This window comes from Molossus molossus, unplaced genomic scaffold, assembly GCF_014108415.1.
Source record: "Molossus molossus isolate mMolMol1 unplaced genomic scaffold, mMolMol1.p scaffold_m16_p_3, whole genome shotgun sequence".
NCBI lineage: Eukaryota > Metazoa > Chordata > Mammalia > Chiroptera > Molossidae > Molossus > Molossus molossus.
The window spans coordinates 36,098,936-36,110,945 of record NW_023425366.1 but is presented as its reverse complement, the minus strand read 5'-3'; the positions used below and the strand labels follow the sequence as shown (position 1 = coordinate 36,110,945).

The following is a 12,010-nucleotide window of genomic DNA, read 5'->3' as shown; positions in this document are numbered from 1 at the left end:
TCCCGACGGGGCGTGGCAGGAGGGCGCTGGCCCGGTACCCAGGGGCCGAGCTGAGCGGGCCGCCGAATCAGTGCAGCCAGCCCGACCCCAGCCCTTGGGCAGCCGGGTTACAGCTGTGTTCCCGCGCCGGTCATTGCTGACTGCTTGGCACTCGCCTCGCTGTTGCTGAGCCGGGTGGCTTCCTGGGTCCTGCTGGAGAAGGGTGCAGAGTCCTAATGAGTATTTAACAAGACTCATAAATCAGGGCGCTCGCGCTGGGGAGCAGGGCCTCGCCAGGGTCCGGAGGCCCCGGCGGGTCAGTGCGTCCAGCCCCGCCATCTGCACAGCAAAGAAGGCCATTGTGAAAGGCGGGCGACGACGCCTGGCGCTGCCCGCTGCATCCAGGAGACCGGTCTGCGTTACCCCATCCTCGGTGTTAAAGGCAGGTCCCTGTGGTAGCTCCAGGTAGTGAGAGCCCCCCTCCCCTCAATAAGCTTTCTCCTCTTATTCAGACCTAAGTCATTGGAACTTCAAAACTGAGTAATTATTTTATAATAAATTGTAAATGAAGATACTGTTTGGTTTGTTTAATTTTATTCTCCTGTAAATATGCTGGGGCGGCGAGGTGGGAGGGGAGCGAAGACACTGTACTGAGGGGCTGCGGACAGAAAAGGACACTCTCCTTTTCAGGGCTCGATAGCAATTCCCTCCTCTTTAGATCCCGCCCCCAATGATAACCAGCAAGTAAACTTTCCACCAGGCTTTGAAACCAATTTAACAGTCAACTTGGTTCAAATGAGCTTTGTTCACCAACCCTCCTTGAACTCCACCCCCACTCACCAAGGCCTCTGGGCTTCCTCCCCTCCCCACCACAGCCTCTCCCATCCTCCTAGCCAGGGCCTGCACACTGGATGGAGCCCCGCACGCCCATGGGTGCCAGAGGCCCACGGCTTAGCTGGAGCGCGCCGGGAGTCCGGGCTTTACAGTCGGCAGGTCCCGGTCAACTGCCACTGTCCAGCTCCGCGGGGCCGCGCTAGCGTCTGGGGCCAACTGCCACTGGTCCATGAGTGGAGGTCCTTTGAAAAGCTCCGGGGCTCCCAAACCCGAACCCGGATGCTGGCCAGGAGGAGCTCTGATCAGGTCGCGCAGCGACCCCTAGGTCTGGTTTTGCACCGCTGGGCGGCCCTGACTCGGTCTCAGTGATGACGGGTAGCGACAGGGAGGAGACCCGCTCCTGCTAGGAGCAGCCTACAGACCCGTGGTTGGGCCAGCCTGAGCTATCCTCGAGCCCGGCGGAGACAGTGGTTGAGGGTCTGGGAAGCAGGCCTCTTCCGGTTCGCTCATCCAGAGCCACAGCGCTGGGGGCCGTCGTTTTTCCAAGGCGGGCAGCTGGAGCCGCCCTGCTCATCCCCCTCCGTGCCGGGCGCGCAGGGCCCGGCTCCTCCCTCCGACTTGCCCCGCACCACTTAAGCCAGTGAAGGAAGGTCCCCGGACCCCAAAGGGCCTAGATGGTGAGCTGGACCTGCATTAAGAAGATAGTCAAGTCAGGCACAAGGTCCCTGGCAGGCACCCTGGGCCTTCTTCGACCATACTTAGCCATTTGATGATTAAAAATGAGTAGAGGGCTTGAGGGAGGACATTCTTGACAAAGCTGAGCCACAAAATTTTCAATCCCGCTCTGCCCCTCCCCCTCTCCAATGGGATGCTTGGGAGGCAGTTTTCTTGTTGCTTCCTAGTCCTCTATGTGAAATCATCTGGTAAAGGGTCAAAGAAAGAGGTGATCTAAGTCGCCAGGGTCTGCTAGGATCCCAGCCCATAACCTGGGTAGACAATGGCCACATTTGTTGCTCTGCTACTTTTTTATAGCTCTTTTGGGGCAAGTCCAGTCCTTTCTAGCTCAAATTTCCTCCATAACTGGTGAATCCTCAGGCTGATTTCCAGGTGGGTTTTTTGCACTCACCTCCCAGGTGTCTCCAGGAACCTACAATCATTTCATGACCTGGAGGGAGGTAATACATGCAGAGCATCATGGGGTGGCATTGCTGGACTGGTGAAGGTCAGGACAAAGCCTGTTGCCACTATCACTCCTCTCCCCCACCAGGTTCTGATAGCTAGTGTGACAGAAGTCAAGGTGGGCCTTTGCTGGTAAGGTGGGAAGGAGATGATCAGTCCTTGTGGTTGGATCCCAACAGGGGCTTACATTCCACCTCACTCTCCTGGTCACACAAGAGGGCTTATCTCACCTGTGTTTACCTGTTGCCCTGAAATGTGACACTGGAGTTTGCTAAAGGGGGTTGAGGTGGAGCTGGCCGTTTGGTTTGTTTTGGATGCATGGGAGAAAGGATTGTTGGTACCCGGAGGTGGGCTGGGGAGCAGGAGGAATCTGTGGTTAGGGATTTCCCAGAGCAGGAGTGCCAAGTGCCCACCCCTGTCCCCAGAATCTGTCACAGCAGGAAAGGAGCCCAGGCAGTTGCAGGGGGTTTCTGGAAAGAGTTGGGTCTCCTGGGGGGGGGGGGGTAGCAGCATGAACAGAATAAAACCTGACTTTGAGCAGAAAAATTACAGCCTCGTTACAGAGCTGGTGATGGACTAATTACTATTATGGGCATTATGGGCGGTGGCTCTGTCTGTCCTCAGACCCCAAAATGGAGAAACGGGAACCATCCTGATGCTGCCAGAGTCCCTGGGCTTCCATGATTTCCAAAGTTGTTGTCCAGGGTATGGGTGGCCTATGTCACCTGCAGCAGAGCATGCTGGGGGCCAGGCCCAGAGAACAGCCTCAATACCGAAGCTCCAAACAGCCCAAACCGAGGACAACATCTGAATCCGTGAATGGAATTCCTGCGGGGTCCAGCATACCGGACCACGGCAGCAGGGAGACCGCTCTGGACTCTGGCTGCCGCGTGGGAGATGCTGCGTAACATGGTCCCAGAAACCCAGGCGGGTACCCTGGGCGTGCTCCCTACCTGGGCTATAGGGACCAAGCCAGCAAGCAAAGTTCAGGGGCTGCCTACCCAACCAGTCCAACCTGTCCAGGCGTAGGGAGACAGGAGGACCATGCCCTGGGCATCTGAGCCCTAGAGCGGCCAGGCCCCTGGCGCCTGGGAGCCAACCAGCAGCCCGGCCCCGTAGGCTCGCTCTTTCCGCGGGGCGGAGGATGGAGGGGAGAGAAGAGGGACGTCCCTTCCCTGGCCTGGTTGCGTAGCCGCCCCAGGCCGGCGTGCTCTACTGAAGTTTACTTCCTGAACCCCTAGAGGACAAACGAGAGGTGCCCAGGCCACTCCGGCTTCTCCCATCGCCAGGTTGGGCATCTGGAATGTTTCCCTCCCGCTGCTTTGATACGGTCTCTGTAAAGAAAAGGTCTCCCGCTTCCAAATACCGGCTACCATAAATGGCATCTGCTTTCCCCAGCAAGTGGCTTCTTAGAGAGGGTTCCCTTTTTCAAAGTTTCCACAATAGAGAAAGCCTGAAGAGCTCGGCCCCTTCCCGCTTCTCCAACTACAGCAAGGTCGGTCATTGCCAGATGATTTAATGCCTAATGGGGGCCCCTGAGACGCCAGAGCACGTCGGATGTCACGCCACGCCGGCTTAGTGGCGCACCGAGGGCAACTTCTGCCAAAGACGTCCAGGGAAGCAAAGGCAGCTCCGACCTCGGAGGAGAGGCCAATCCCCGTCGGCTGTCACCGCGCCCAGGACAGCCCCAACGGTGGAAAAGCAGGATCCGAGATGTTTTTGTGAAACAGCAGACGCACCTCGGCTACGAAACAGCAAACCTCGGTGTCCGACAGCTGTAAACCGGTGTCGACAGGTTGTGAGACAGCCGCGGAGGCCGGTCGGGAAAGAGTCCGCGGCCTCCGGGCCCGCACCCGCTGCCCCGCCGCGTGCGCGCCCAAGGCGGGCGGAGGTGGCCCGGCCGGCGCGGGGCACCACGTGTTCGCCGGGAGGGGCGGGAGAGGCCGGCTAGGGCGGGCGGGAGGCTGGGAGGGGACGGGAGGGGAGCCGGGGGCGGGGCCAGCGCTCAAGGGGATGCCAATCAAAGCATCAACTTCAAATTGTGTCTGAAAGCCCCGCCGCCGAGCGGAGGGCGGCCGCCGCAGTCGGCGCGGGATCGCGGAACCGGGCGCAACCGGGAACCGGGCGCCACCGAGCACCGGGCCCAGGAGCAGCCACCGGCCCCCGCCTCGGGGCCGGTCCGAGTGCGCCCGGCCTGTCGCCCGCTCCCCGCGCCGCGCCTCACCCCAACCCCCTGCCTCCTCCCCCGCCCCTTTAATACTTGCCCAGCGCCGCGGCCGCCGAGACTGCGGACATGTCCTTCCCGCAGCTGGGCTATCCGCAGTACCTGAGCGCCGCGGGGCCCGGCGCCTATGGCGGAGAGCGCCCAGGCGTGCTGGCCGCGGCCGCGGCAGCCGCCGCCGCCGCCTCGTCGGGCCGGCCGGGGGCGGCGGAGCTGGGCGCGGGCGCGGGCGCGGCAGCGGTCACCTCGGTGCTAGGCATGTACGCGGCGGCCGGACCTTACGCGGGCGCGCCCAACTACAGCGCCTTCCTGCCCTACGCCGCCGACCTCAGCCTCTTCTCGCAGATGGTGAGTGCGCCCGGCAGCTGCGCGCCTTTCTCGCCCGGGCGGCTTCTCCCTTTTGGCCCCGGCGCCCGGGGCAGGGGCCTCGGGCGGCGCTGCGCACGGGAGGGAGGGAGAGCGGCGGGCGGGCGGGCGGAGCCGGCCGGGGCGGGGAGCGCGAGCGGCCCTGCCCGCGGGTTCGAGGCAGCGGGTGCCAGAGCACGCGAAGGGGCCGGCGGGCAATGGTTCTGTCATCTTGGGAGGATAGACGGGAGGCTCGGCCGCTAAGGGGGTCTTGGAGTGAGTCACGAGGCCGCAGGATCAGACCGGGGGCGCGCGGCCCACACTGTAGGTCGGGGCCCAGCTCACTCGGTGCCTCGCCCATTGGAGTCGGCGGGGCAGGCGGCGGTGCTGCGGCATCTCGGCCCGCTTTTCAAGGAGTCCCTTCCAGCCCGCGGGCCCGCTTGCGCGACCTCCGGAGCTTTGGGCTGGCAGGCGGGAGACGTGGTTTCTCCTTCTTTGGCAGAGATCACACAGTCGTATCAGAGTGTAAAGCCTGGTAAATGCTGTCAAAATCAACGTAACAATGGCGATCAGACCGGCCCTAGGGGTCTCTTAATGGTGTGTGTGCAAAATTGAGATTTAGGGAAAAAATTAAGTTGAAATATTTTTTGGCGTCTAAAATGGTGTTTGCTTTGAGTTTCGTAAGTTGCCAAAGTTTTCATTTCATTTGCACCGAAAGAAAAGCACTTTTCTTCCCTGGTTACATAATGGAGGGTTAAAGAAAACAGTGTCCCTGGGCTTAAAATAAATGCAGTTCTCTTAGTCTTAGGTCCCAGTGGGTGTCAGATGTGGGGGCAGGGGCTCTGCCAGGCGCGGGCCAGTCTGTTGATCCACACGATCCATTTTCCTTGGTCTGATGCAAGGTCGGGCTGAAACTTGGGCTGCTGGTGATCTGCGTGCCCAGTGCGGGGGCTAGGGAAGCAGCCCCCTCTTGCGCTGCTGCCAGCGGGATAATGCAGTTTTCAGGCACCCCACCCCAGGTCTCCCCACTCCCCGGAGAAGAAATAAATACCCGCCAATCGTCCTCCAGCAGAGCGGCCGTTGGGTTTTCCTGTAACTTTTTCGTGTAGTTTTGGAGAGAAAGCCTATTCCTCTGAAAGCGGCCCCAGCCGCCTTTCAGATCGCTTGCTATCGAAAAAGATCAGCTCCCATTTTGTTCTGGCGGGCGATGCCGAGCAAGCGATGAGAGATTTACAAGGTATCCTTTCAAAAAGAATTCCCAGCAGAGAAGAGGCAGCAATGGCTTCTTTGCAATCACAAGCAAAAGCATTAGAAAAGTGCAAAGTACATTTTGTAAAGATTAGGCAAAAACGAAATCTGGCCAAGGAAACCTTTTCTCTGTGGCATTTACCACCGAACTAATTGGTCAAAGAAATCTTCTGCTCTTTACAACTTTCTCAGAGTCTGGAACCCTCTTCTGCTGATAGAAACTGGATGGTTGTACATGGAGGATTATATTTTTTTTTACAGAAATTTTGAATGCAGATGTGTGCCATTTGGTACCCCCACTCTGGTGTTTGTGGGGGAAGAAGGGAGCTCTAGGTTTGAGAAGGTGCTTGCCTTGTAGGGCCATGGGGAAGGCAGAGGCTTGGTATTTTTACTAAGGGAGTACTGGGGGGAAATTCCCCCTCCACATGTGTGTGTTTCCTCATGGTCTCCTGTGGGTTCTTGGAAGGGAAGCCTAAACCCAAACTCAGATGCTAGGCCTAGGCTTCCAAGCTGTTTGGACTGGGGCTTTGGAAGTCAAAAGATAAAATTGTGAGTGTCTGGGCAATTTATGGTAATAATGAGGCCTAATGAGGTTGTTAGAAAGATAAAATGTTATTTACCAAAAAACCTGATGGGATAATTTGACTCGCTGTGTTTTACTACCGATGATAAAAAGAATATTGATTGCAAATAAATCAGGGCCTCTAAATGCCTTCACACAGTTTGTGCTGCTCACTGCAGATCAAAGTCAAACTTCAGAGACAAAGTAGGAGAAGAGGCCCAGGAAACCGGTTCCTCGCGGCTGGCACCGCCGCCCTCCCGTTAATATTTTACCGGATAAGCCCTTCTTTTGTGTTAAAAAAAAAAAGGTGTTTTTGTTATTGTTGTCCATGATGGCCAGGATTAACATTTTAAATTACCTGTCACCACTATAGACCATTAATTGTGGGCAAGCCATTATATGCAGATTAACCTGGGAGCTAAAAGGAGGTGTACTTTCATTTTAAATTGCGGGCTGATTTGGGCCAGAGAAAATCCGAACGGTTTATTTTGTTTGACCCCTCAGGGTTGGAGGGTGGGGGCGTGGGCTCTGGGTTCTTCACGTTTGGAGAAACTGTTTTATCGGCCTAGTTAAAAGGTTTTCCCTCCAGCCAGTGTGAGGTAAACTTGGAAATCCGGCTTGTGGAGTTGTTGTGGGGGTGGAGTGGGGGTCGGAGAGCGGCCTGGGGAAATTCTAGGGGCCAACGATCTCGCTGTGGCCTTCCAGAGAGGCAAGGATTCTAGAACTTTTCTCGAGTAACAGAACAGCCCTCTCACCGGTGGAAATGCTGGAGGCTGCTCGCGGTCTGCCTCCCCTGCCCACTTCCACCTCGGGTAGTGAACTGGGGCCTTTTGCTCTGGAGCGGACAGGAGCAGCTGCCCCTAACTTTTCCTTGAGTTCTGGGAACTCATCTTTCTCTTTCTCTCTTTCTCCACCCCTACTGTCTCTCCCCCCTCACCCGGCCGCGTGGCCACAGGGCTCACAGTATGAACTCAAGGACAACCCGGGGGTGCACCCTGCCACCTTCGCTGCCCACACGGCTCCGGCCTACTACCCCTACGGCCAGTTCCAGTACGGGGATCCCGGGCGGCCCAAGAACGCCACGCGAGAGAGCACGAGCACGCTCAAGGCCTGGCTCAACGAGCACCGCAAGAACCCCTACCCCACCAAGGGCGAGAAGATCATGCTGGCCATCATCACCAAGATGACCCTCACGCAGGTCTCCACCTGGTTCGCCAACGCGCGCCGGCGCCTCAAAAAAGAGAACAAGGTGACTTGGGGCGCACGCAGCAAGGACCAGGAGGACGGCGCCCTTTTCGGAAGTGACACGGAGGGTGACCCCGAGAAGGCCGAGGACGATGAGGAGATCGATCTGGAAAGCATTGATATCGACAAGATCGATGAGCATGATGGCGACCAGAGCAATGAGGATGATGAGGACAAGGCCGAGGCGCCGCGAGCGCCCACAGTGCCCACCGCCCTTGCCCGGGACCAGGGATCACCGCTGGCGGCCGCCGACGCGCTCAAGACCCAAGACTCGCCCCTGGGCCTGGCCAAAGAAGTCCCGGAGCCCGGCAGCACACGACTGCTGAGTCCTGGCGTGGCAGCGGGTGGCCTACAGGGCGCGCCGCACAGCAAACCCAAGATCTGGTCGCTGGCCGAGACGGCCACCAGCCCCGACGGCGCGCCCAAGGCCTCGCCACCGCCTGCAGGCCATCCGGGCACGCATGGGCCCCCTGCGGGCACGCCACTGCAACACCCCGCCTTCCTGCCCAGCCACGGACTGTACACCTGCCACATCGGCAAGTTTTCCAACTGGACCAACGGGGCCTTCCTGGCGCAGGGCTCGTTGCTCAACATGCGCTCCTTTCTGGGCGTCGGCACGCCCCACGCCGCGCCCCACGGCCCACACCTGCCTGCGCCGCCGCCGCCGCCTCCTCCCGTCGCTGTTGCCTCCGGGATGCACCACGGAGACAAGGCCTCGGCCCGCAGCAGCCCCGCGCTCCCAGGTATGGCGCTGGGAGCGTCTTTTCCGCCCGGGGCCAGGAATCCCGAGCCTGGGCGGAGCGTGGGGCGGGGGGCACCGGCCCGAGAGGGAGAGAGTCAGTGGCTGCGGAGCTCGGCTGAGCAGTAACCTTTGCTTGAATTCGGGGAGCCAGGCCAAGGCCCTTGGGCTCTCCCGTGAGAGCTGTGCTCCACCACAAGCCTGCCGGGAGGAGGAAGGGATACTTCTCCTGGAGACCCTGCCCCAGCGGCGGGAGGGAGTGAGGTGGGGAGGAGGCCTGCACACCTCTGCTCGCACCCTACCCCCAACACGTCTGCCGGTCCTAACTCTGCCTCTCCCTCTCCCTCGCAGAGAGAGACATTGTCCCCAGGCCGGACTCACCGCCACAGCAGTTAAAGTCGCCCTTCCAGCCGGTGCGCGACAAGTGAGTGCTCTTTGCTTTTACCACTGGTTAGGGGAGGGAGCAGGGCCAGTTGGCGGTGGGGTCGCGCAGTCAGTGTTGAAGGGACGCTGCTCACTAGCCTAGGGGTTCCAGGCCAGCTGGGTCCACCCAGGTTTCTCCCCACCCGGGAGCCGCGCGGGGGCCGGCGACCCGGCCCCCGGAACCCCGGGTGCTCAGCTGGCTGAACCGGCAACGCCGGGTCCCAGCGGCCATCCTCTGACAGTGCCTTTGCCTTTTTGTCTTGCTGTGCTTTTCCCCGCAGCTCGCTGGCCCCACAGGAGGGAACGCCGCGGATCCTAGCAGCCCTCCCGTCCGCCTGATTCAGGGTCTTCTTTTAGTTTTGCTGGGGGGAGGGGGGAGGAGTTCGGGAGGGAGGGATGAGGGAGGAATTAAGACAAATATTTCAGACTGGTGTAAAGAACAAACAAGGCAACGACGTCAACGACTCCCATCCATCGCTTTCTGCAGAAAGGGGCTCGTCCGGCAGAGCTCGTGTCCAAGCAGCTGGCCTCCGCCCGCGGCTGGGCTCTGGTGGCTGTCACCATGCTCTGGTTGATTATCAGTTCGGTAAATGCCCCCACGTGCTTGTGTCTTTTTTTTTCTTTTTCTGTATATAGAGTGATTTCAGATTGTAAATAGCGCGTCAGCGAACTTGTCTAAATCATATATTTTTGTCTAATAAACTAAATGAAACGATGCCACGGCTGCTGCTGTGTGTGGCTGGGGGTGTCCAGAGTCCTGGGATTCTGGCAGAGCCTGAGTGCTGTGGTTTGGGGAGGAGAGGCCCTTCGAAAGTTTCCACCCAGGAAGTGGGTGTTTGGTTGTTGAATTTGTGATGTTGTCACCAGGGCAGTTTCTTGTTGGCAGTTTGATTCTTAACAACTCTTGCACATATACTGGGACACGCCTTTCTCAGGGCGGAAATTAGTTACATTTTAAGGCAGTAACTTTCTTTAAAGTGAGCAACAATGGAAAAAAGAATTTCCAATCTTGTCCCCAAAGGAGAACTTCAAATTTGAAATAAATTCATACCCAGTTGTCTCAACAGTGCACCGTGGCAGCAGGTCTTTCAGGGGTAGAATGAGGACATAATGGAATGTGAAACTTTGCTTCGAATGTATTTTTTGGTATTTGGTTAAATTAAACGTGGGTAAATCGTAAGACTTAAAAACTCGCCTGATGCAGGGCAGGGGTGCAGTGCGGGGGGTGTTTTCTGAACATGCGAACTAGGGGACTGGATAATGGTGGTGGGGACAAAAGGGAAAAGGCTTTGGTTTCCCAGGGACGCCCCCGTTACACTGTGGTGTCCTCGACTGGGTGCTCGGAGTGAGCGAACCGTGGAGCAAATGACCCCCCCTCCCCCGACGGCCTAGGCCGGGCCTGCAGGCAGCGAACTGGGAGCGGAGCGCGTAAACAATGCTGGCCGGCCCCAGCTTCGCGTGCACGCCGAAAGCAATGGTTGCGGAGGCTGGGGACCGCGGTGCGCTCCGACTAGACGCGCCGCAGCAGCCTGCACTTCGAAAAGGGAAAAGACGACTTTATGTTAAATTTGGGTAAACCAGGAAAGCAAACATTGCCCAAACTCCCAGTGAGCGTGAGCGTAGGAGGTAGGCTGCGGGGAGACCTGCCCAGCGCCGAAGAGGCCAGGTCCCCGGCGTCCTACAGGACCCTCCCCCACACCTTCGGCCCGGTACCCAGGAGCCCTTTCAGGACCCGCTCTCCGGGGCTGCTAGTGGCGGCGAGGAGCGCGGCTGTCTGCCCCTGGCTTCTTTGCCGCTAAGGAAAGGGGGCGACTTGCTCTGAAGACATTAGGTTGCCACCCACTCTGGCGCTCGAGTCCCTCACCAATGGCCCCTCCCCGTCGGTTAGATTAAGGGTCTCCTGCCCACCATCGTGAAGGCTGCACGTAGGGTGCGGCGAGGGCCAGCCTGGACTGTTGGCGGGTGGGGGTGCGCAGCGGGCGGGGCGTGTGGAGCCGCCGGAGGAACCGGGCCGCGGAGCCGAGCGGAGGGCCGGCTGAGGTCGCGGTGGAGCCGCTTGTAGTCCGAATGGACGTGATCGCGGCGCCCTCTATGGGCCGAAAGCGGAATGGGGCCCTGATAGCGGCGCAGATCTTTCTCTTGGGGCATGGTGCAGAATATGGGGGTGCTGCCCCTTGGGGATGCCTTGGGCACAAACTTCGATTTGCGGTGTTGGGGTTTTTCTGTGTTCTTGGGCACCACCCACTTGTTTGAATGTTGGGGTGCTGTGCCTGGCCTTCAGGGTAGGCTGCTGGCATTTGCGGGGAAGGTAGTGGGTGCCAGGCTACAAGCAGGTCGTTTTCATTGTCTCAGGTGAGGCCTATGAGTTTAGAGAGAAGTTTCTTCTCTGTCCTCCACGCTAGTTCTTTAAGGGTCAGAGCCCTGGGCTCTTCCGATTCCAGAGTTCTTAGTGACAGTATGCATCTTGAGAGCTCTGACCGGCGGTGTCCGGAGCTTCTGAGGAGGAATCTCGTCCTTCCCCCAAGGACAAGCTGTTCTGGCATCCAGTGTGCTGGAGACCCCTTCTGGGTGACTGCTGGGAGCAGCAGGAGGGATTCAGGTGGGCTGTAGGGTCCTCTGCCTTGGTGGGGCCCCACTCTCTTAAATAGGGATGATCCATGCAGACATCTGCTTCTTGCCCACCCTGTAAGTTTTTTCAACCCAATACATTTGGGACCCATAGCGTTGTCGCTTAGGTGGCTGGGCCAGCAGGTGCTCACCAGCGGGGCTCCAGGCCTCAGCACCCAATGGCTTAGAAGAATGAAGGGGCTATGCCCCCTCCTGGGAACTAGAGAAGCTTTCTGCACAAAGAAGTCAGATTGCCAGGCTCAGAATTATTTTTCTCGAAGGAAAAGCTAGAAATGAATTTTTAATCGAGCATTGAAGAGCATTTTTGTTCTTCCTATGCTATTTGTTTACATCTTTCCCAACCACACAGCTACTGAGGTGTGTGCAGCCTGGGGGCTTGCAGGCCCACGGGAGTGCCTGTGCAAACAACATTTCAGCTCCTAAAATATCTGGGAGTAGACAGAGACACCCCCCCCCCTTTTTTTTCCCTGAAGCTGAAGCTGAAGCTGAAGTTTTCTCTTCTGCACATGCAAAGATGCTGTCCCACTCCACCCCTGCCCAGGGACAATTTCAGAGGGCAGCAGCAGGTCTGTGACCTGCAAGGAGGAGCCTGAGCCCCCAAAGGGGT

General features: G+C 58.5%; 1 protein-coding gene across 1 annotated transcript; it reads left to right on the top strand.

Moving 5' to 3' along the window:
* The first annotated feature begins 4,033 nt into the window (after positions 1-4,033).
* On the top strand, positions 4,034-9,490 carry IRX1 (iroquois homeobox 1). Its single transcript, XM_036280404.1, has 4 exons — positions 4,034-4,561; positions 7,324-8,356; positions 8,704-8,776; positions 9,057-9,490. The coding sequence occupies exons 1-4, from the start codon at positions 4,286-4,288 to the stop codon at positions 9,112-9,114; spliced, it is 1,440 nt and encodes a 479-aa protein (XP_036136297.1). The 5' UTR covers positions 4,034-4,285; the 3' UTR covers positions 9,115-9,490.
* Positions 9,491-12,010: the final 2,520 nt, after the last annotated feature.